General features: G+C 33.6%; 4 protein-coding genes across 4 annotated transcripts; 1 reads left to right on the forward strand and 3 right to left on the reverse strand.

Moving 5' to 3' along the window:
* Positions 1-68: 68 nt before the first annotated feature.
* LOC116402681 (putative receptor-like protein kinase At3g47110) lies at positions 69-3,011 on the reverse strand. Its single transcript, XM_031882412.1, has one exon. It carries the CDS (start codon positions 2,981-2,983, stop codon positions 233-235), a length of 2,751 nt encoding a protein of 916 aa, XP_031738272.1. The 5' UTR covers positions 2,984-3,011; the 3' UTR covers positions 69-232.
* A 1,241-nt stretch (positions 3,012-4,252) lies between these two features.
* Positions 4,253-7,952, reverse strand: LOC101219231 (probable LRR receptor-like serine/threonine-protein kinase At3g47570). The gene is given in 3 exon segments (XM_011653567.2): positions 4,253-5,087; positions 5,192-5,320; positions 5,323-7,952. Coding segments are annotated over 3 exon segments (3,165 nt in total). The 5' UTR covers positions 7,889-7,952; the 3' UTR covers positions 4,253-4,617.
* Positions 7,953-12,216: 4,264 nt separating this feature from the next.
* Positions 12,217-16,794, reverse strand: LOC101219467 (probable LRR receptor-like serine/threonine-protein kinase At3g47570). Its single transcript, XM_011653568.2, has 3 exons — positions 13,137-16,794; positions 12,597-13,056; positions 12,217-12,516 (listed from the first exon to the last, which is right to left on the reverse strand). The coding sequence occupies exons 1-2, from the start codon at positions 15,829-15,831 to the stop codon at positions 12,644-12,646; spliced, it is 3,108 nt and encodes a 1,035-aa protein (XP_011651870.1). The 5' UTR covers positions 15,832-16,794; the 3' UTR covers positions 12,217-12,516; positions 12,597-12,643.
* Positions 16,795-18,326: 1,532 nt separating this feature from the next.
* Positions 18,327-21,427, forward strand: LOC101219707 (lactosylceramide 4-alpha-galactosyltransferase). Its single transcript, XM_004137864.3, has one exon. It carries the CDS (start codon positions 19,651-19,653, stop codon positions 20,893-20,895), a length of 1,245 nt encoding a protein of 414 aa, XP_004137912.1. The 5' UTR covers positions 18,327-19,650; the 3' UTR covers positions 20,896-21,427.
* The last annotated feature ends 4,003 nt before the right edge of the window (positions 21,428-25,430 follow it).

Consider the following 25,430-nt stretch of genomic DNA (forward strand, 5'->3'; position numbering starts at 1 on the left):
TGTCATCATTATTTTCTTCTTGGCATGTTTCTTCGAATAGTATTGAAGGGTCAATTATGCTTAAAGCATCTCGAGGTAATGCCCTTCTAGTGAACAAGTGAATGTCCATATCATTGCCAAAGGTGTCATCAGTGGGTCTTTTTCCGATGATCATCTCTAGTAATAGTATTCCGTAACTGAAGATATCTCCTTCAATGGAAATTATGCTACCTGTACCATACTCTGCAGAAATTCATTCAGTTGGATTATACCAAGTACCTAAAGCAATTAGAATTAAAAGATTATAAAGCTTAGAAGGAAGAGAAATACCTGGAGGGATATATCCAATAGAACCCTTGAGTACAAGTGACATGGTTTGACTAAAAAATATTTGATCACTCGATCTTTCTAGCATGAATCTAGCTAATCCAAAATCCCCTACATGAGCTACCATGTTGTCATCGAGCAGTATGTTGCTTGGCTTCAAATCACAATGAACAATAGGAGTTTCACAATGATTATGGAGATAGTCTAATCCACATGCAATATCAATAGCAATGTTCAATCTCTGGATGAGACTCAACCGCCTTTGATTTTGCCCCTGATTTGGAGGATGAAGCCAACCATCAAGATTTCCATTGGACATAAAATTGAAAACTAGAGCTTTAAATTCATTGCCATGTACGTCAATACTTGAGCAAGAAGTTATGATCTTGAGGAGATTTCGATGTCGTATGTTCGAAAGGGCATTGCATTCATCAACAAAACTCTTGGAAGCACCTTCTTGTTGGAGATTTAAAACTTTTATGGCAACAATAGATCCACCATTTGAAAGTAAACCTTTATACACAGTACCGAAACTACCCGAACCAATCAAATTATCCATAGAGAATCCATCGGTTGATTTGCTAAGTTCCAAGTATGAAATTTGTGGCAGAAACTCGTTTGCAAAAGATGACGTTGAAATATCCTTTCTCGACTTCTTAAGCAGAAAACACAAACAGAAGATGCTCACCAAAATAACAACAGATGTGACTGCAGATGCTATAGGGATTAACACCTTTGATGATGAACGTGTTTGGTCGTTAGGCATGCATGTAGGCAAATGTAATTCTTGCAAACCATCACACAGATTATTATTCCCAATGATAGAAAACATGGTTGAATTGGAAAAAGCTCCTTCTTCAGGGACTTTTCCCACAAAGTTATTGTAGGATAGATCGACATACATGAGTGAAGGAAGTTCACATAAAAATTCAGGAATTGGTCCTATCAAGTTGTTGTGTGATAAATTTAATTTTACAAGGCTTTTCAAAGTTTTGAAAGATTGAGGAATTGTTCCCTCAAATTGGTTTCCCCCAAGATACAATTGTTCCATACTAGTACATTTACCGAGGTTGCTAGGAATATTACCTGATAACTTGTTTTCTGATAAATCTAGTTGTAATAAACTAAGTAAACCACCCACTCCATCTGGCAATGAACCAGTAAATGAGTTATGATCTAAGGTCAAAGTGATTGAGAGAGAAGTGAGACTAAAGATTTCCTTTGGTATGGTGCCACTTAGGTTATTACTAGATAGCTCAAGAGATACAAGGCTTTTGCATTCTCCTAAGCTTGTTGGTATATATCCGTCATGTTTGTTATAACTCAAGTAGAGATTCGTAAGTGAAGTTAAGTTACCAATGGAGGAAGGGATTGGCCCAATTAATCCATTTCTACCCAAGTATAAAAGCACCAAACTTTTAAGGTTCCCTATATTGGGAGGGATACTACTACCATTCATCATGTTTCCTTCCATTGCAAGAACTTGCAAGTTAATCAAGTTTGTAATCCCTAAAGGAATGCTCCCACTTAACATATTATCACCCAAGGTTATGGCAACTAGCTGGTTTGAAAGGTTGGCAATGGAAGAAGGCACTACTCCTCCAAAGTGGTTTGTATCTAGACCCAAAATCCTTAGCCTAGTACAGTTGACCAAGGAACTAATAAAATTTAAGTCACCAACTTTTCCACTTCCAAGACTATTTGATCCAAAATTTAAACGCTCTAGGTATTTCAATCTCCCTATGTCATCTGGTACCATCCCAAAAAAATTGTTATTAGGAAAATCTAAGATTTGAAGGCTTGAGATATTAGCTAAGGACTTCGGAATAGGTCCGTCGAAATTATTAATACCACCAGCAAACGATTGAAGATTGGGAAGAGTAAACCCGATATTTGGTGGTAGAGTACCTTGCAAATGATTTTTAGTAAACTGCAAGAGTGTCAAAGAAGATATATTATAGATCGAAGGTGGCACTATACCTGTCAAATTATTCTCAACAACTGTGAAGAATTCCATTTTAGATAGACGCCCTATTTCACTTGGAATGCTTCCATGAAAGTTGTTCCGCCCGAATGACATAGCCAATATGGAAGAAAAATTTCCTACCCAAGGTGGAATTGTTCCAGTAAAATTATTGATGCCGAACTTAAATCGTTCCAACTTAGTCAATGTGGACAATTCGTTCGGAATCTGACCCACAAACCCATTGCTGCTAAGCTCCAAGACAACCAACTTAGTGCAATGACTTATATTCGCTGGAAACTCACCACCAAAGTTATTGTAGGATAGATTGAGAAGACGCAATTGAAGTAACCGACCGAACTCTTGGGGAATTGGGCCATGGAATTTGTTCCCTCCCAAATGGATTTCAGTTAGGTAAGTGAGATTTCCTAAGGAAGGAGGTACAGAACCAGTAAGATCTCGAGTTTCCAAATTTAAACTCACCACCCTTCCAATGGTGTCATTGCAAGTAACACCGATCCAGTCACAAAAATACGTGGAATCGTTCCAAGAACTCATGACTTTAAGTGGGTCGTTCAGTACTCTTCCTTTCAAGTCAAGTAGAGCAGTGCGATCTGATTCATCTGCTAAAGTATTTGCAAAAACCAAGCTGATGGTCAACAAAAAGACATCAGAGAGAAATATCATTTTGGTACTGCAGATATTATGTCTCATTATGCAAGATTTGTGATGAGCTGAAACCTTAATCTAAACCAGTTTTTATACTCGCAATTTTTCTTTTAATCTCAATAAAGTCAAGGGTGAAGGTATCAAGAGTTGATTTATTGCCAATTTTTCGTATCTAGAAGCCTTATCAAATATCTTAAGATACATACATACATTATACATATATACATATTTTCTTCTTCTTTATTTTTATTACTTTTTTTTATTAAGAAAAAAAAGCTTAAATTACCATATTCAAATTAAAGTAGAGAAAATGGTGAGAAAAGAGATGAGAAGAATCTTTTTGCCGGCCATGGTAGCTTTGACTTTGATTAATTGACTTCCTTTTATTTTTTTATATTTTGATGTTTGTTGGTCAAGAAGTGATCCGTTCTAAATAATTCAAATATAGTTTTGGCCGAGTCCATCTTCGTTATATTAACATGACCATTTTAGGTCATGGATATTTAACTTTTAATTTTTTAATACATAAAAATAAAAATATCTATTTTGATTTGATACGTTATTTTATTTTAAACAAACTTACGAATCACGTTATTGTATTGGTTTTAAATAACCTATATTCATAAAAGACATTAAAAAAATATTAAATTCTATTTTAAAAGAATTATATTCAAGCAAGACATATCCTTGCAATGTTAAAAGAGAACCATTTTGGGAAAAATTTCAAGAATAATGTTTTCTTTAAACTATTATAAAAAAAAATAGGATACCTAGAAAAGATAAGGCACAAATGGAAGAAAGTTAAGGACGGCAGCAGCGGTAAGGAAGACAAAGTGAGCGGTGACAATGGTGGTGTAGAGGTCGGAGGTGGGTCTTGGGCAGTCTGGTGTGAAGAAGAAAACAAAAACGAATGTTGAGTAGACAGAGAAAGAAGAAGATGAATGAGGAGCTTTTTTTTAAGAAGGAGAAATCAAGCGTATCTCTGTAATTAACAAAAATGGAACCACGGCCCCAATGAACGTTTTGTTGTTATACAAAATGTAAATAGTTTTACATTTTGTTATATATGTGTGTAAATTAACCCTTTTCTTATAATTTAATAGTTAATGAAAAGTTAAACGTTAATATCATAATATGAAAATTTAAAAATTATATATACACATATTCAGAGATTGGCTGTGCATACCATCCATGGCCCTATCGAAGACTCATTTTGTGTCCCCAATTTAATTCAAATCCAACTGAACTCGAGATTCCCTAACCAAATTAACTTGCATATATTAATTAAAAGCTTTAAATAAAAGTTAATACACATTAGTAAAAATCTCGTACACTCGCTTACACATAAGAGAATCAAACTCAAGAACCGATCACAGCCAAACCGACACATTAACAATTCATTCACAACCCTCCAAATTGAAAGTAGCAAAAATATCACATCCCTGCTCTTTCATTTAGGATCTTAACAAGGAAATTTAACGCATAGTCATTATCAATCATATGTGCATTCAAACTGTAGACTTGCCTTTGAAGTACTTGCTAGAAGCAGAATGCTGGAATTTCAAAAGATAATCTAATCAATCATCAAACAACAAAAGGAGGAAATTTATATTAAAGCTGTTGATTTGCATGGTGGATATTCAAACGCAAACAAATTTGCTTGTGGCCAAATTATACAGTCATTTGCCTCTCAAGCTTGATGAAACCAAATGCCTATGAAATCTTCGACGTGCCTTCTTAAACTTGAGGTAGGAGCTTTTGATTGCTTGCAATTCATTGACAACAACATCCATCGCCATTCTCTCTCTTGGTTCCCTCAAGGAGCATGACAACCCAATTCTCATTATTGAGACTAGACATTCTTCCATCCATCTTGGCACGATTTCTTTACAATCTTGCTCACTCACTATTGCTATTTTCTGCATTTCGTCATTGGTCTCTTCTTCTTGATGTGTTTCTTCAAATACTATGGATGGATCGATTATGCCCAATGCTTCATGAGGTAGCATTGTTGCAGTAAACAAGTGGATATCCACACCATTGTCAAATGTGTCATCAATGGGTCTTTTTCCTATGATCATCTCTAATAATAGAATCCCATAGCTAAAGACATCTCCTTCGGTAGAAATTCTACTGCCACTGCCATACTCTGCAATTATTCATCCATTATTATACAAAAAGTACAAGCTATGGAAAAAAGAGAGGAGAAATGACTGCTGAAAATTTGATAGAGTATAGCTTAATAGGAAGTACCTGGAGGGATGTATCCTATAGAACCCTTGAGCGCAAGTGACATGGTTTGACTAAAGGATATTTGATCATTTGATTCTTCCAACATGAATCTAGCTAACCCAAAGTCTCCAACATGAGCTACCATATCTCGTCAAGCAATATATTGCTTGGCTTTATATCACAATGAATGATTGGAGTCTCACAATGAGTGTGGAGATAGTCTAGTCCACATGCAATATCAATTGCAATGTTCAATCTCTGGATGAGACTCAACCGTCTTAGATTGGTCCCTTGATTTTTTGGATGAAGCCAACAATCAAGATTTCCATTGGACATGAAATTAAAAACTAGAGCTTTAAATTCGTTGCCTTGTCCATCAATACTTGAGCAAGAAGTTATGATCTTGAGGAGATTTCGATGTCGTATGTTTGAGAGAGCATTACATTCATCAACAAAACTCTTCGAAGCACCTTGTTGTTGGAGATTTAATACCTTAACAGCAACCACAGACCCATCATTTGAAAGAACACCTTTATACACAGAGCCAAAACTACCAGAACCAATCAAATTTTCCGTTGAGAATCCACTCGTTGATTTACTAAGTTCCAAGTAAGAAATCTGTGGTATAAACTCTTTTGCAGAAAGTGAATTAGTAGTTGAAGCATCCTTCCTTGACTTCCTCAGCACAAAACACACCAAAATGAAGACCACCAAAATACCAACAAAGGTGATTACAATTGCCATGGGGATTAACACTCTTGATTTTAGAAACTGCTTATTAGACAAACGTGTTTGGTTAGATGTGCACAAAGGTAAATGTAATTCATGTAAACCACCACATAGATTATTATTTCCAATGATAGAAAACATGGTAGAATTGGAAAAAACTCCTTCTATAGGCACTTTTCCCTCAAAGTTATTGTACGATAAATCGACAGACACGAGGAAAAGAAGTTTGCTAAGAAATTGGGGAATTGGCCCTGATAAGTTGTTGCTTGATAAATTTAGTTTTTTTAAGCTTTTTAGAGCTTCTAAAGATTGAGGAATTGTTCCTCCAAACTTGTTACCCCCAAGATACAATCGTTCCATGTTAGTACATTTATCGAGATTGTTAGGAATATCACCAAATAGTTTGTTCTCCGACACATCTAGTTCTAATAGACCAAGTAGGCCATCCACTTCATTTGGCAGTGAACCAGTAAACGAGTTATGATCTAAGGCCAAAGTGATTGAAAGAGAAGGAAGAGCAAAGATTTCCTTTGGTATGGTACCGTTTAGGTTGTTACTAGATAGCTTAAGACTTGTGAGGCTTTTACATTGTCCCAAGCTTGTTGGTATACTTCCGTCAAGTTGGTTATGGCTCATGTGGAGCTTGGTGAGGGAAGATAAGTTACCAATGGAGTAAGGGATTGGTCCAGTAAATTCATTTTCATACAAATACAAAAGCACCAAGTTTTTAAGATTCCCTATATTGGGAGGGATACTACCATTCATAATGTTTCCTTCCACTCCAAAACCTTGCAAGTTAATCAAGTTTGTAGTCCCTGAAGGAATGCTTCCGCTTAACATATTATAACCCAAGGATAGCGCTGTTAGCTGGTTTGAAAGGTTGGCAATGGATGAAGGCAATACTCCTCCAAAATGGTTCGTATCTAGACCCAAAGCCCTTAGCCGAGTACAATTAACCAAGGAATTAATAAAATTTAAGTCACCAGCTTCCCCACTTCCAAGACTATTTTCTCCAAGATTTAGACGCTCCAAGTTTCTCAAGTTCCCCATGTCATCAGGTAGCGTTCCAACAAGATTGTTATCAAAAAAATCTATGATTTGAAGGCTAACGATATTAGCTAGGGAATTTGGAATTGGCCCATGAAAATTATTACCTGAACACCCAAAGACCTGAAGATTGGGCAGAGAAAGTCCGATATCTGGTGGTAGAGTTCCTTTGAATTGATTGTAACCAAGAGACAAGTAAGTCAGAGACGATATATTACAAATTGAAGGCCACGACGCACCTGTTAAATTATTGCCAGCGACTTGGAAGAATCTCAATTCAGATAGGCGCCCTATTTCACTAGGAATGCTGCCTTGAAAATTGTTCCGCATCAATGACATACTCAATAACGAAGAAAAATTTCCTATCCAGGATGGGAAACTTCCAGTTAGACTGTTAGCCGCAAAACCAATAAGTTTCAAATTGGTTAACGTGAAAAACTGCTGTGGAATCTGACCAACAAGGCCATTGCCACCTAAAACCAGACTAACAAGTTTTGTGCAATGACTTATATTTGCCGGAATCTCGCCGCTGAAGTTATTCTGGGACAAATTGAGATGGCGTAATTGTAGTAGTCGACCAAATTCTTGGGGAATTATTCCATGGAAGTTGTTGTCGTCCAATCTGATTACAGTGAGATAAGTAAGATTCCCCAAAGAAGGAGGTATTGACCCAGTTAGCTTTCGAGCTTCCAAGCTTAAACCCACAACTCTTCCATTGGTGTAATTGCAAGCAACACCAATCCAGTCACAAAAATGTGTGGAGTCGTTCCAAGAACTCATGATTTTGAGTGGGTCGATGTGTACTCTGGCTTTCAAGTCAAGCAGAGCTAAGCGATCTGATTCATTTTCAAAAGTGAGCATACTTGCAAAATCTAAGGTGAGAGATAACAAAAAAATATTATAGAGCATTATCTTCTTGGTATTGCAGAAAGTGTGCCCCATTCTTGAAATTATGCATGATTTGTGTTGAAGCGAACCCCATATTAATATGACGTTTGATTCATTGATGCTAACTTCAATATCAACACCTCTCCTGTGAATAGTGTGCAATGGGCCCTTTTTGTATTAGCAGTTGGTAGGCCATGACGGCTTTAAGACTCCAATTATTTCATAGTCAAAAAGTTGTGTTTGTACTGTTGCTTAAATTTTTTAAAATCAAACCCCACTTGATGAACTATATAAAAAAATAGTATAATAGAATAAATCAGCTCTTTAAATTTTAAAAATGCACTTTATATACCAAACTTTAGTAAACTTTGGTTGAATAAAAGGGCTGCGGACTTTTCATTAGGTGTGTTAAAAAAGGACGATGACCGGGGGCCGTGGACTTTTCATTAGGTGTGTTCAAAAAGGACGATGACTGGAGAAAATCTATTAATCCAACTTGACTCAACACGTTAAGTTGAATTATCAAATCATTTGAGTTTGGTTGGATTTAAATAAATATTTTATATAAAAAAATGTGATATATTTCGTGAACTTTAAGGGGTGATTGGCTAACTTGACTCAAAGAATTTTGAAAGAGAACTGAGACTCTTTGTTTGGCTTAAAAAGTTCACAAACACTCGCAACTAAAAAAATATCAATTGTCAAGGAAAATTTTATCCATCCTTTGGTTCAATAATGACCAAGTTGATTTGCAACTTGGTTGACGTGTCCGTGAACAACTTGCAAGCATGGCATCTTAGAAAAGAAAAATATGTAACCTCTGTTTTCCAAAGAAATATACAAAGGTATAGTAAAGTCCTATAAAAATAAACTAATGTGATTATTTAATAATACGTCAAAATGTTCTCTATCTATACAAGTCAAATCATTATTTTAACGAAATAAGGATCCAAAACACAGAGCCAAAACTACTAGAACCAATCAAATTTTTCGTAGAGAATCCGTCAGTTGATTTACTAACCTCGAAGTAAGAAATTTGTGGTAGAAACTATTTTGCAGAAGAAGAGTTAGTAGTTGAAGCATCCCTACTTGATTTCCTAAGCACAAAACACACCAAAATGATGATCACTAAAATTCCAACAAAAGTGATTACAATTGCCATGGGGATTAACACTTTGGACAAACGTGTTTGGTTAGATGTTCACGGAGGTAAACATAATTCATGTAAACCACCACATAGATTATTATTTCTAAGGATAGAAAACATGGCCAAGTTGGAAAAAAACTCCTTCAGACACATTCCCCTCAAAGTTATTATAAGATTGATCAATATACTTGAGTATTTGAAACTTGTCGAGAAATCGTGGTGTACTTCCAGAAAGGTTGGTTGCCAGAGAGATTCAATTCTTTTAAGCCTTTCAAAGCTTCCAAAGATTGAGGAATTGTTCCCTTGAACTGGTTACCTCCAAGATGCAAGCATACCATGCTTGTACATTTACCAAGCTTGATAGGAATATCACCTGATAATTTACTATTCGATAGATCCAAATCTGCAAAATTAACTAGCTCACCGACTTAAGATGGCAAATGACCATTAAGTAAGTTATGGCGCAAGCCCACATAAATGGAAAGAGATGGGAGACCGAGAACTTCCTTTGGTATGTTGCCACTTAGGTTGTTATGATATAGGATCAGCAATTGCAAGCTTTTGCATTGTCCTAAACTTGGCGGTATACTTCCTGAAAGTAAGTTATAGCTAATGGCGAGCTTGTTGAGTGAAGATAAGTTACCAATGGATGATGGAACTGGCCCTGTCAATTGGTTGCCATGAAACGATACCTCCACCAAGTTACGAAGATTTCCAAAATAGGAAGGAGTCTACCATTCAAATAATAACTATAATCTCCAACAAGAACTTGCAAGTTAATCAAGTTTTCAATCCCAACAGGAATCCTTCCACTTAACATATTTTCACCGAAGTGTAGATATATGAGTTGGGTTGAAAGATTGGCAATGGATGAAGGCAACATCCCACCAAAGCGATTCCTGGAAAAATCCAAAGTCTGTAGACGAGTACAATTAAGTCAAGGAATCTTTCCTTGAAATTGGTTATATGGAAAATCCAACTCAACTATGGAGATGGGTTAACTCCAGTCAGGTGGTTGTGTCGAAACTTTAATTGTTTCAACTTGGTCAATATGAAGAATTGGTGTGGAATTTAATCTACAAGCTCATCATTGTAACTAATATCTAGAAAAACAAGTTCAGTGCAATGACTCATATTACTTGGAATCTCACCACTGAAATAATTGAAGGACAAGTTGAGATATCGCAATTGTTGTAGCTGACCAAACTCCTGTGGAATTGAACCATGAAAATGATTTTCTCCCAAACTGATGGTCTTGAGATAAGTGAGATTTCCCAGTGAAGGTGGTATGAGACCAAACAATTTTCGAGCTTCTAAGCGCAAAGCCACTACTCTTTTCATAGTAGTATTACAAGTAACACCAACCCAATCACAAAAATGCGTGGAACCATTCCAAGTGGGTCGTTCAGTACTTTACTTTTCAAATCAAGCAGAGCCAAGTGATCTGATTCGTCTCCAGTAGTGATTGTACTTTCCACGGCTAAGATGGTAGAAATAAATAAGATACAATAGAAATATATAAGTTGCATCTTCATGGTAATGCAGCAATCTTGCCTCCTCTGTTGAGAAATTATACTAAGATTTGCGAACAATGAAACCTTGAACTCGCTATGGTAAAGCTCATAGAGCATATAAGGTTCCCACTTTCCTTGTGAATTTGGTTTCTCGTAACTAAATTTTATGTAAAAGTATTTTATTATTTGTATTTTAAGTTATTGAAAAATTAGGGTTGACAGTAGCAAAAATTTAATATAATTATAGTTGATGATCGTTTTAGAAATAATAATTAAAGATCCAGCACCATTTTAAAAAATTGTTGATAAACTTATATGATTGATAGTAGATTTCTATTGTCGACAAGATTTGTTTATATTTGTAAATTTTTTAAAATGTTGTTATATACTTAATTATTTTGAATTTAATTTTTAACCAATGTCCAATGCCCACCAACAGTTTGATTTCCTTTTATTTAAATTCATATATACAAACTAGTCTCAAAGTTAAAGATTTAAACTAATATAATTATTCATTCATGTTCTAAATTAATTCAACTTCTATAATTTAAAATGTACGAGAACAAAAAAGGTATCTCGTTTGAACTATCACCCCATTTATATTAAATATACATACATTTTCTTAGGTTCAGTTTTCCTTCGGGAAGAAAATCAACCTTTTTCAACTACTTTTTTATGAAAAAACTTCAAACTCTGATTTTTGACTCGTGTGTTTAAGTTGATGTAGTGCACTCAATGGTTAATAACTAATATATATATATATATATGGATCAATGCTGTTTGGAAAGGTATAAACTTCTTTTTATGAGATCTCTCAAAATATTATGTGAATTGCATTAAAAATTTATGAGCAGTAAAAGATTCATTAGGGATTTTTTTTTCTTATTTTATGAATGTCTATTACTCTATATTTTTTATAACACAAGAAACGAGATATATTGACTAGAAAAATAACTATATTTTTTAAACTTTTTTCAGAAAAAGAAAACAAAAATAAAAATACTCATAAGAGATGTGCATAAATCATTTCAAGAATTCAAGATTTTGAGTGGGTGGATGAATACTCTATATTTCAAGTCAAGTAGAGTGAAGTGGTCTAATTCATTGTGAGTGTACTTACAGCTTCAAAGATATATATGATAGAAATTTATATGCATAAAAAATCAATTATACTTAACTAAAGCAAATTTTTTAAATAAAAAAAAATAAGAAGCTCTAATTTTTCTTTTCTCGTGATGAAAAAAATAACATTAAAAATTAGAAAAATAAAAACCGGAGACTTGACGAAACAATCAGCACACACAAGGAACAAACATAATCCTAAACTTTGGAAGTATCAAGATAAATAAAACATACACAAAAACTTTATTATCTAACTCTAGAAGATTCACATACAAAATAAATACTACTATTGCAAATCATAATCTCATCATCGAAGTCATTGTAGATTCACATAAAAAATAAAATTTATCCATCTCTCATGATATATAATGTGTATAAACCTCTGATATGAATTGTGAATTTTATTCATCGTCATTCAAGTTCCCACTACCTTTGCAACCAAAGTCCCAACCCGTCTCTCAACCATTAGAGTGACTTTGATAATAAAACTATTGCAAGTCCAAATCTCAAGAATATTGGATGGATGCAATCCTACTCTATATCATCTAGGAGTTTCTCAAAGCAACTTATGGGGTGTTTCAATACGTGAGCATGATAGATAAAACATCAATAAGAACTATACATATATCTCAAATTAATTCCAACCCAGCACAATGTGTTATTACTGCAATATTTCAGGATATTAACATAAAGATGTTATGAAGATTTCTTTTTTGTTTTATACAACTCAAACAAGCAGTACTTTTTATTCTTTAGTTAGACAGAGTAATGTTTCTTCATACCTCATCACTTGAACAAACTGATTTTTTTTAGATGAAACAACATACTTTACTTTAATTCCTCCAAGATTTATTCGCACTTTGATGCGTCAAGATGTAACCAAAATGGTTAGGCAATACCTGCAGAAAAATAATTTGGAAAACAGATCAGGAAGGAAACTCATAGATGGGACCAAATCCTCATAACCAAGTAAACAAACCTGTAAGTTGTTGAAATTTTTGTTGGACAACGTTATCTTCCCTTCTTCTACTCGTGGTAGGAGCATTTAATTGTTTGCAACTTTTTAACAACTACATTCATGGGCATCCTCTCTCTAGGTGTTGTTGAGGAGCATGACAGGCCGATTCTCATTATTGAGACTAAATATTCTTCCATCCTTCTTTGCCCAACTCCGCTCTGATCTTCCTCACTCATTATTGCTATGGTTTGTATTTTTTTTTCATTCTCTGCTTCCTGTTGGCATGTCTCTTCAGATAGCAAAGAATGATCAACTATGTCCAAGACACCATGAGGCAATGCCATTGCTGTGAATAGATGAATATCCACACCATCGCTAAACAAGCTGTCAGTGGGTCTTTTCCCAGTAAACATCTCCAATAGTAGAATTCCATAGCTGAAGATATCCCCTTCGATGGAAATGTTGCCACCAGTTCCATACTCTACACAATTGATCATTCACTTGTTATTTTGGTTAAAAATCGTATCTAACATCTACTAAAGAGTGAACAGAAGAATTTACCTGGAGGAATATATCCAATAGAACCCTTGAGCGCAATCGACATAGTTTGTCTAGAAACAGAATGATTTGATCCTTCAAGGATGAATCTAGCTAACCCGAAGTCCCCAACATGGGCTACCATATCATCATCCAACAACACATTGCTAGGCTTTAGATCGCAATGAACGATGGGAGTTTCACAATGATTATGGAGGTAATCTAATGCATTGGCAACATCAATAGCAATATCCAATCTTTGGATAAAGCTCAATTTTCTTTTGTTCTTCTCGACATGTGTAGGGTGAAGCCAACTATCCAGGTTTCCGTTGGACATGAAATCAAATACTATAGCTTTGAACTCATTACCTTCTTCATCTGTACTTGAGCATGAAGTTATGATCTTAAGGAGATTTCGATGTCGTATGTTTGTGAGTGTTGAGCATTCATCAACAAAGCTCTTGGAAGCACCATGTTGTTGAAGGTTAATAACCTTAACAGCAACAACTGGTTTATTATTCAAAAGAATACCTTTATACACCGAACCAAAACTACCTGAACCAATCAAATTTTCTACTGAAAACCCATTTGTCGATCTATTCAACTCTAAGTAAGAAATTTGTGACAGTAAATCCAAAGAGCCAGCAGAAGTTAAAACATTTTTCCTTGACTTCTTCATCATAAAAAATACAGATAGGATGCTCAAAGAAATAACTAGGAATGTGAGGGTAGATACTACCGGAATTAACACTTTCGGTGTGAGGAGCTTGTTGGACAAACGTGTTCTGTTAGATGTGCACGAAGGTAGATGTAATTCCTCCAAACCATCACATAGATTGTTGTTTCCAAGGATGGAAAACATGGTTGAATTGGAAAAGATTCCTTCTTTGGCCACTTTTCCCTTGAAATTATTATAGGATAGATCAAGAAATTTGAGTGAAAAAAGGTTGCCAAGAAATTGAGGAATTGGTCCAAACAAGTTGTTACTGTAGAGATTTAGTTCTTCTAGACCTTTCAAATCTTTCAAAGACTCGGGAATTGTTCCTTCAAATTGGTTGCCTCCTAAGTACAAGTGTACCATGCTAATGCATTTACCAAGGTTGCTAGGAATACCGCCTGATAATTTATTTTGTGATACATCTAACAGTGTTAAACTAACTAAATCTCCCACTTCACGTGGCAATGGTCCAGTAAGTGCGTTGTGATTTAAGGCCAAATAGATTGAAAGGGAAGAGAGACTGAGAACTTCCTTTGGTATGGTCCCGCTTAGGTTGTTACCAGATAGGTCAAGAACTTGGAGCCTTTTGCATTGTCCCAAGCTTGGTGGTATACTTCCCTCTAGTCTATTATCCTCCATGAAAAGCTTGGTCAATAAAGATAAGTTACCAATGGAGGATGGAATTGTCCCACTTAACTTGTTATTATTCACATAAAGAGCAGCCAACCTATGAAACTTCCCAATATTTGAAGGGACACTACCATTCAGATTGTTACCTTCTACTCCAAGAAGTTGTAAGTTAATCAAGTTATCAATCCCTACAGGAATGCCTCCACTTAACAAATTTCTACCCAAGGTTAATATTGTCAGCTGGTTTGAAAGGTTGCTAATAGATAGAGGCAATGTTCCCCCAAAGCGATTCCCAGAAAGACCCAAAACGCTTAGACTAGTACAATTAGTCAAAGACCTGATTACATTTAAGTCATCGACCTTCCCACTTCCAAGTCTGTTATCATCAAAATTGAATCTCACCAATTCTTTTAAATTCCCCAAGTCATGAGGAAGAGTTCCAATGAGACTGTTCTCAGCAAAATCTAAAACCTGTAGACCGGAGATATTAGCCAAGGATGTCGGAATAGGCCCTCCAAAATTATTGGCACCACCAGCAAAGACCTGAAGATTGGGGAGAGTAAATCCAACATCTGGTGGTAGAGTTCCTCGGAGTCGATTTTGAGTCAGAGAAAAGTAAGTAAGAGAAGTTATATTATAGATCGATGGCGGCACTGTACCTGTCAAGTAGTTTCCATAAACTGAGAAGAGTTTCAATCTAGATAAGCGTCCTAGTTCACTAGGAATACTTCCTTGAAAACTGTTCAGTGCAAATGACAAACTAAATAGTGAAGAAAAATTTCCTATCCATGGTGGGATGGTTCCGACCAGATTGTTACCGCCAAACCCAATTCTTTCCAATTTGCTTAACGTGAAAAATTGATGTGGAATCTGACCAACAAACTCATTACGACTCAGCTCCAAAACAAGAAGCTCAGTACAATGACTTATATTACTTGCAATCTCACCATCAAAGTTATTGAATGATAAATTGAGATGGTGTAGAAGTAATAATTTACCAAGCTCTTGGGGAATTGCGCCAAGGAAGTTGTTGTTGCCCAATCTGATTTCAGTGAGATGAGTAAGATTTCCCAAAGAAGATGGTATTGAACCAGTCAGTTGTCGAGCTTCCAAGTTCAACACCATTACTTTTCTAATGGTGGGACTACAAGTAACACCAACCCAATCACAAAAATGGATGGAATCATTCCAAGAGCTCATGATTTTGAGTGGGTCATCGAGTACCCTCCTTTTCAAATCAAGTAAAACCAAACGATCTGATTCGTTTCCAAAAGTGGACATGTTCCTGAAAGCTGAGTTCCTGGACATCAGAAAGATATAACATAAAAAAGTATGAAGAAATCGCTTGGCAATGCAGCAACTGTGCCTCATCCTGCTGGGAGATACCAGTTCTGAATGAAAAATGACTAATCTATCAGCTTCGTTGCCAGGATAACCCAATCAAATTTTCTTTGGAAGCTATCATTTAATGATGGCGGTTGAGTAGTGGACAATCTAACAGGATAAATTTGACATTTCACTCAAGTTTTATGGTAATTATGATGAAATATAAATATAAATGAATGATTTCATTTAAAGTGGGAAATCTGCTCTCTAAAATATAAAGGAAAAAGAATTATTCTACGTCGTAATTTTTTAAAAAGAAAAATAACGATTCTTTTTCCAACTCTTCCTATTCTAGTAAGATAATCATCATATCATTCTATTTATTGACAAACAATACGGTGTCCAAACTATGAATTGTCAAGTCTCGAACTAGTAGTAAAATCCTTTTTCGATTGCTGAGGAGGTCTCTCGCTAGACAGTCCAGTACGACTTTCTTAAATGGTGTTATTGACATCAAAATCATTGTTCATGACTCCAATGGTGATGTCTAATTTGCTTTGAAGAGACATTTTTTCATGTCGAATTCTACTCTATTTAACTAAGGTTCTTGATTTGTTTCATGTCGTCGGGTCGGTACCACTCCACTATGTGTTGAAACAGATTTCCAATTCTTTGGAAGCTTTTGATCAGACAAACCATATTCACCATGAGAATCATACTTTTATCGGCTATTCATAATCTTCATATTGTGGTTCTATTCTTGATTTTCTATAACTCGATCACAAGAGTAATTATGTCACTCATACGTTAGCCACCATGTGGAAGACTTGGTTATTCGACTATGTGGATAGAAGAATATCCTCCTTGAGGTATGTTGCCCTTTATTCTGTTATCTTTTGTCTCTAGGTTTTCCTTTCTATTTTTTTTTCTTTTGTACTCTAAAAAAATAACTAAAAATTAAACAAAAGAAAACTAACCTAAAAACCTAAAAACAATTACGAATATAAATTGAGTACTTATTTATTATTTGTAGTATTGATGTACTAAAAGTTAATTAAATTAAATCTAATAAGTTAATAATATTAAGGATGAAAAGTATAACTCAACAGTAAAAATATTAAAGATTCATTAAATATTATCATAAAAAAGACAAGTTAACAAAAAAATTATTTCCTAAATTTACTTAATACCAAGTTACCAACATAAACCATTTTTCTTTCTCCTATTTTCTTTTTCACTGCGTGTTGATGGACTGAGAAGCCTAAGCATATAGATGAAGGCATATTTCAGATAAAAAATCAATATTAATTAAGAAAAAAATAATACTGTAAATGTTTGAACACAACATACCACTTTTTTATATACCATTTTAAGTAACTATTCGACAAAAAAAAAAAAAAACCTTATGGCTGTAATGGAAGACAAATTTAATACTATAACTCATCTAACATTAAATCAATTTTATCATTTTCAAAATCAATTTTATCATTTTCAAAATCACTTTTAAAATGTCTTTAATCATTCAATATCAATGTTATAGTATAAAAAATATATTTAAAAGTGTAAAATAAACATTAAATTAAAATGTGTATTTCACCAGCAAATTTAAATATGATAAAAATGATTTTAACTCTTTTAAAATAAGAGGAGTGATTAGTTGAAAAAGAGAGAAAAATTTGGCAAAAGTAAGGTTAAACTGGTTTTGATGTAAACTAATTACACAATGTTTATTTAATCATTTCTTAAATAATTAAATATAGTTTATTTGATCGTTTTTTACAATAATTAAATAAAAGGGTTGTTTTCATATACTCCAAAATAAATTAAAATATTTATAACAATAGAAAATATCATGCTACTATTATTTATATCTATTTGTACTATGATATAGAAGAGTAATCTATTTGATATATTTATAAATATATTCTAAAAGTTTGATTATTTTAGATAAATTTCCTAAACAAAAACTATTTCGTCTTATCCCATCAACATAAGATACATACAGAATATAAGCTATACATAGTTGAGAAAGCTTCTCTTCGATTATAGCTAAAAACATGAAATTGGGTATTTTTAACGTTATTGAAATAAACAAAATTGGGTTAAAGTACTATTTTCAATTTTTCTTTAAAATATATTTTAATAGTATAGTTCTTTGTATGGAAATAATTGTTACTGTTATTTAACCAATTTCGAAAAATAACTTTAAATGACAACATTTAAAATTTATTTAAAATGCCATAACCAACGTTAAGATTTATTAAAATATATTTATAACTTAAATTCAACCATTAAAATTACAAGACTAGAATGGTAAGTTGCTGCCATTAAATTAAAACCAAAAGCTCAGTATATATCTCAAATAAATTAAAACCCCACCCACAATATTATTATTAAAGTAATCTCATTCCATAATATGTTAGCTCCACAAAAATTATATATACATATAAACTAACAATTTAGTTCGAAACTATAAATCTTAATATTAATGGAGTACATCTATAGCTTTTAATTTAAGTTATATGTTAGTTATAAAAAAAAAAAAAAAAGCAATTAAAATAATATAGGTGCCCAACCTCATGTTCAATTAAAAAATAAAATAAAATATTTTTTAAAAAATCATTTTAATAGTATGAAATCTTATGCCCTACTATTTCATTTTTTAGAGACATTATCCGTTTATTGTGTAGTTCTTGTTTCATCCAATTAAAAGTTGTCATGTGATAATTTATTAGAAAATGAGAAGAAGAAAAATTATTTTTTGGTGTGTAGTAGTAGAAAAAGGGACATGAAATTTAGATGCATCCTAGACTACGTTTAAGTATGGTTTACTTTTTTTTTTTTTTTTGTTCAAAGTGAAACTAATACTGAAAAGGTTGATAGATAAAGTTGCATATAATTTTAAGTATTATCCTTTCTATTTTAATCAGAATAATATTTCTTCCTACCTCATTGCTTGAACAAAATGATTTTTGTAAATGACACAACATACCTTATTGTGATTCCTCATATATACGGCCACTAAATAGGTCGGCATGTAACCACAATGATAAGCAATGCCTGCACAAAAACAAATAACGAAGGGAACTCCTTCCAGGATTCTAATTCAAATAACCAACTAAATGTGCAAGTTGTATGCTTAATATTTAAGGAGCTGATGTATATCTACCATCCCTTTCTAAGGCTCTAGTTAGGAATATATTCAGATAAGTAGTAGGAGGCATTCTGGTCATTAGACATTAACAAATTAGTATTAAAAGAATGTCGCTTACTATAACCCGAAAACCTAACCAACTTAATGTCTAATTACTAGAATGCCCCTTACTACTAATCACACTAATTATCCTAATATATTCCTAATTAGAGCCTTAAACACTTCTCCTCGCTTAGTTCCTATGCCATTAATCTTGACTTAAACTTTTCATCTCCCTTTTTCACCTTTAAAAAATGCAATTACCGAAAGTTTTTAGCAGCTGGTCAACCAGGTTAATTCAGCTATAAACTATAGTAACTGCTTTATTTCATGATTTGAATTCTTCCCCATGGAGAAAAATGTTGACCTGAATGCTTTCATCCTCAACCGTTGGATCTTTATTAACTAAAAACACCACCTTGTGTTAAACATTCGTCATTGTTCTTAAGAGTTTAGATTTGACTATTTCAATTCATTTCCTTCCGTGGACTTTACGAAAATCTGACCAACCCCATCAAGCAGACCAAGCAAGCAGCCTGAATAAATTAATTGTGTCCTCCATTGGTGTAATCGCCAACTAATTTTGCCCAGGTATGAGTTTATTCAAATAGCTTCATTTTTCATACTTCGGTGAAGACTTCACTTTTTTGTGGGAGAACCTCCTGGGAGATATGTCTGAAAGGTGTGCTATATCACCCATACTGCCAACCATCTTGCTTGCTGCCATCATCTTCCTTATATGTGGAGATAGCATAATCTACAAAGTTTCAATTCGAACAGTATCTATAGATGAGAAAAGAAATTCAAACTCAACAAGTACGTGCATAACACAATTGCAGATTAAGCAAACTTTGGTTGGAGAGCCAAGGCAGTCCTCACCAGAAAACAGAGACGAAGATGATAGTGAAACTTTTGATTCCTTAGTAGTTCCATCCAATCTTTCAGCAAAAGAAGCGAGAGTTGATTGGTTTAGGAACCACCTTCCCAACTTTCGAATTTTGCAGTCAAACAACTTGACGCAGCAGTTTCATGATCGACTTCTGGAGTTTCTCAGCCATGAGTGTGAGGTACAATTCTTCATGACGTGGGTATCTCCAGCGAGGTCTTTCAGGGAAAGAGAATTAATGGCAGCAGAAAGTGTTTTTAAGTCTCACCCCCGTGGATGCTTAACTATTATATCAAGAACGCTGGATTCAGAAAGAGGCTGCAAGATTCTTAAACCTCTACTTGATCATGGGTTTAAAATTCAGGCAATCGCACCGGACTTGCCTTTGCTATTCAAAAACACCCCGGTTGAGGCTTGGTTTGATGAGATGAAGAGTGGAAAAAAAGACCCAGGTCAGATTCCATTAGCTCAGAATCTATCTAACCTGATGAGACTTGCAGTTTTATACAAATATGGAGGTGTTTACATAGATACAGACTTTATTGTTTTGAAGTCTTTCATGGGGTTGAAGAACTCAATTGGCGCACAAAGTATTGATCCAGTAACTAAGAACTGGACAATACTGAATAACGCTGTTCTTGTTTTTGATAAGAAGCATCCACTTCTAGAGAAATTTATGGAAAACTTTGCATCAAATTTTGATGGTAGCAGATGGGGACATAATGGACCTTTTCTGGTCTCCAGAGTAATAGCAAAGATAACTGGAGCCAGAGCAAAACCTGGTTTCAACGTCACTATACTGCCACCTGCAGCGTTCTACCCAGTGGATTGGATTAAGATTGGTGAACTTTTCAAGAAGCCAGGAAACCGGGCTGTTGAAAGTTGGGCAAAAGCAAAACTAGATCAGCTAAATAACGAAACCTACGGAATACACCTATGGAACAAGCAGAGTAAGAGTTATGTGATTCAAAAGGGAAGCGTCATAGAACGATTATTCGCTGATCATTGCATCATTTGCAGCTATACTTAGAATTAGGGAAAGCTCTACGAGAGAAAAAAATGTAAAGATGTATGAATAACTACGATTTATTTAATACACTAACACAGAACCTTTAACAAGAATGAAGTGAACCATGTTCCTCCCAAGAATCATATGAAATCGTGATCTAATCTTCTCCCAGATGTAAAATTCCCTAAATTATAGCTTTCTTCGTTTCTGAACTTTTTCTGAGATAGCATTTATTCCAAGGCTAATCTTTCAAGGTATCAAGAATTTTACTCAAAGGATCACATATGCAGCCCCTAAAGAAGTATTGCTCAAAGACTACCACTCTGGAGGCTCTATACTACAGCTTTTCTTTGCTAATTGTTTAAGAGTTCGAATCTTCTCCATTGTATTCATTTACTAGTTTTCTACACTATCATGATTACAGATATTATTCAACTTTTGAACCCAATCTCTGTACATCATTAAGAAAATAGTAGAAAAAAGGTAAACTGTACTTTATAGGACAGAAGGCATCATGTTCAGATAATTCTATCAGAAGTCAACATTAGAGGCAGGTGTTATTGGCTTATTGCTATCCGACACAATACTCCATCCCCAAATAAATCTAACAAGTCTCCAGCCTCTATGGACTTTTAAGCCCACTTGACCATCATAAAGTTCCCAATGTCATTTACCAATTGATCAATTATGGAAGTTCCAGGATTATTATGTTGAATGGAATCAAATGGTTCCATCATCCAATCAAATGCAACAGGAACAAGTAAAATCAGATCAAATTAAAGAGTAACGACGTTAAGTACTGCTTAGCGGAAGAATAAAGACTCGTCAAAATCAATGGCAACAAACTCGAGATCATGGAATTCTATATTTCTTAATTTGGAGAAGATATAGGAACAAGTACCTCTGGTCTCAACGAGCCTGCGAACTTATGCATTAGAAAAAAACAAAAGTCCAAGCGACAAGCGCCAAGCGCCAAGAGCCACAACCACAAGGATAATATTAAGAAAAAAAAAACCTACTAAATTGAGGAAAGCGACACAAAACAAATATAAAAACAAAAAAAATAAATGGGCGTAAATTTCCATACCGTTGGTTAAATCGCTTTCCCTGACTGCTATGCCATCGCTTCTGCCACAAGAAAAATGAGTTAGAAGTAAACAAAACTAAAAACAAAAGAGAATGACAAAATCACAATACTACATTGAGAAAAATAAAACACCGGAAGGAATAGACGAAGGAAAATGGAAATTTGAAGAAAATGAGAGATCGGATGTTGAAAGAAGATGAATTCCTTTCCTAAGGTTTCTGATTACAGAGCTTGCAACAAGACCGATTAAGAAACGAAGGAGGAATTGGAAGTGGAACTGTAGAAGCGAACGCCATTACTGAGTGAAGAAGGTTGGTAAAAGAAAAAACGCATGGACGAGGTCGGAGAAACGTGAAGGGAAAATTTGGCGGGGCGATGACTTTAATTTTTAATATTAACTGTTTTTCTTTTTCTTACTTATTTTATAAATATTTCTTATTTTTTCTTTTAGAATAAAATATTTTGATTATAATATAATTTTTTTATATTTTACTTCAACGGAAAATAAGATTAATTTAAAGATGTATTTCACGATGACGTGGCATATAGAGTAAAATATAGTTGCTCAAATGACCATGCAAATCAATTTACAATAATAAAGTATTAAAAAAATCCTTTAAAAAAAAGTATTAAAAGAATCTTAAAGAAAATACTAATTGTTAATAATTTTAATAATCAAAGTCAACCAGTATTATGATATTATCTATTTAAAGTTTAGTTTAGTGCAAGTATATTGTGACATTATCTAATAATTATTTAATATATCAATTATTGTATAATAGGTATATCCACCTATTTTCTCTAAAAATAAAAAACTATACGTATATCCACTCAATATCTGTATTTTTTAGTGGTAGTCTAACCGACTAAAGTTCAATAGTTAGTCTTAAACTTTCCTACAAATAACAACAAACTAAATTCTTGAACTTACGTGATTAGTATAATTTATACAAATGTATATGTTTAAGGATATATGTAAACTCTAGACCTAAACATCCTCCAGTCTTTCAAAAAATTTAGTAGATAAGTTGCATTATGGAAATAAATTTTAGTGAAAAATGGTGGTTACCCAAGTGTAAACTTTCATATATAGAAGTACATAACTTGAAACAAAATTATTGTGCTGTTTCTGCTTGTCATATCCTTGAAAAAATGGGCTTTTCTTTTATTGAGCTGTGATGTGGCGCTTTAGCTAATTCAAACAAGAATTGTGTAGTATAGTGATAATGGCTACCCGGATGGTTTCCTAGTTGGACTAAGAAATGGCTGTGGCAGTAAGATCAGGCCCATTTGTTTGTTTCAACTTCGACATTTGTAACAAAAAGGCCCATTGTTACGACCAAAACCGAGTTACTGGGCCCATATCAGCCCATGTTTGTTTCGGTAGGCTCTTTCTAAGCCCTAATGATCGCACAATGGATACTCAAAAAACAGGCTAGATAGCAATTTTATTTTTGAATTTGTAAATTTCTTGTCATGGATTTTCATATACTTTTTTATCTCGAGAAGAAAAGTTTTTCAAAGAAAAAACAAATTACTTTTTATTTTAGTGTTTTTATGGGATGAATGGTTTCAAGATGTTACAACTTCATCTTGAAATCTTAATTTTGGTACGTGTATATAGTTTTTATTTCTAATCGATAAAAATATAAAAACAGAGTAAAATAATAACAAATAATTCAAATAAATAAAAATTAAATATGAAACTTCCGTATATGTATGTGTGTGTATACACATAAAACAATATTGAAATCTTAAAAATTAGGTATGAGGACAGTTGTAGAAGAAGAACATAAGGGTGGTTTGAAGATCTGAGTCAAGAAATGATAGGGTGGGTCAAAAAGGACACACTCACACTAGCTCATACACTCACTCCTAATTCAATTCTATAAAAATATCCAATCACTTATTAATAAGATTATTATTACACAAACAAACACAGATTGCTTTTAGTTTTGGTGGTGGCCAATGCTTTCAAATTCAATATATATAATTAAATTATTTCCTCTAATAATTATCTCTAATCAAATTTTGTTGGATCCCAAAAATTTGTTGAATATGCATTTATGCAATGCAACGAATTAATTGATCATATGGGTTTGCATGTGGAAAGCCACGTGCCAACCATGTGAAACCTTCCTCCAATTTCCCATTATCAAACGGGAATCAAACCTTGCAAATAGACCATCCCATGTTCCATTTTCTTATATGAAAAAATATATATATATATATAAATATACCAATCATATTCTTTGAGAACTATAATGTAGAAATTTGACCATTCTTCTTTGTAATATAAATCTGTAATTTTAAGAACCACAATTTGGAGCATACTCACACACAAAAGAAAAAGAACAACTATACATACACTTTTGATATTTAGTGGGTATTTAGTAAAAATCTGTACTGTGTGTGCTAGTAGTAGGAAAGAGAATTTATTTAGTGGTACTCGTAGAGGAGTGAATTCAGAAGGTTCTTAAATCCAAAAGAATTTGAAAAAGTCAATTCAAGCCGACGGTGGTATCTATGCCTAAGATTGTGGTTCACAAGTAGTGAGTTCAACCTCGAACTCAAAGTCTAAGTTAGGATATTGGAGTGCTCGACTCAAAGTGGCCTCTACAAGAGCATGCATATTTGGTTACTCAATCTAATTTTCTTCTTTCTCGTAGTATTCTCTTCTTCTATTGATCCTTTTTATTTACATTTCTTTAACCCTCGTTTGACTATTGTTGTTTTGATTCTACCTTTAATTTTCAAGCTTATGGCTCTAATCCAAGATCACAAAATTGGTTAGATTTCAACACATTTAATAGAATAAATACTCTTTATCATATGATTAAAATATTGAAGCCAAAAGTAGAACTAATCTTCAAACATATCCGAAATAAACAGTAAGAACTTTTGGTCAGTCTCTTTCATTGTTGAAGGCATCCACTCAATATTTATTAAAAATCAAAGAAATATTTATTTAATGACGAGGGTTTCCTTTATGAAATTCTCCGCATGCAAACTGATTGCAAGAATTCTTTTACCTTTATTGCACTTTTAAACCATTACTTTGAAAATTATAGCAATAATTAAATCATTAGTTCTCTAAGTCTTTTTCTTTTCTTTTCTTTTCTTTCTTTTAAAATAAGAGAGAATTCATTTATTGATAAAAATAAACTTAAAACACAGTTTTTGAAATAATTGATTCAATTAATTTCATTTTATCATATACGTATTGTTCGAATTATAAATTTGATTATAATTTAAGAATTGTTTAAATAAGTATCAGATAAAACTTGATTGGTTTAACAATAAACTATTCCCTAATTAATTCATATATTTATAACATTGTTACTATTTACATTATCAATATCAGTGTATATTATGAGCGCAAGAATTCAAATCTACTCTAAATTCCAGACTTATTTGTCTAATTTAACAGAGAAAAAATGACAGGATTACGGTTAGGAAACCATGAGAA

Source organism: Cucumis sativus, chromosome 3 (genome assembly GCF_000004075.3).
Source record: "Cucumis sativus cultivar 9930 chromosome 3, Cucumber_9930_V3, whole genome shotgun sequence".
NCBI classification, from domain to species: Eukaryota; Viridiplantae; Streptophyta; class Magnoliopsida; order Cucurbitales; family Cucurbitaceae; genus Cucumis; species Cucumis sativus.

Excerpts from the sequence above, each read along its gene's own strand:
- LOC116402681 (XM_031882412.1), bottom strand. The coding sequence starts at position 2,983 with ATGAGACATAATATCTGCAGTACCAAAATGATATTTCTCTCTGATGTC.
- LOC101219467 (XM_011653568.2), bottom strand. The coding sequence starts at position 15,831 with ATGAGGCACAGTTGCTGCATTGCCAAGCGATTTCTTCATACTTTTTTA. Across the intron at positions 13,057-13,136 it reads TATTGGATATATTCCTCCAG|AGTATGGAACTGGTGGCAAC; the intron begins GTAAATTCTTCT and ends TCAATTGTGTAG.
- LOC101219707 (XM_004137864.3), top strand. The coding sequence starts at position 19,651 with ATGTCTGAAAGGTGTGCTATATCACCCATACTGCCAACCATCTTGCTT.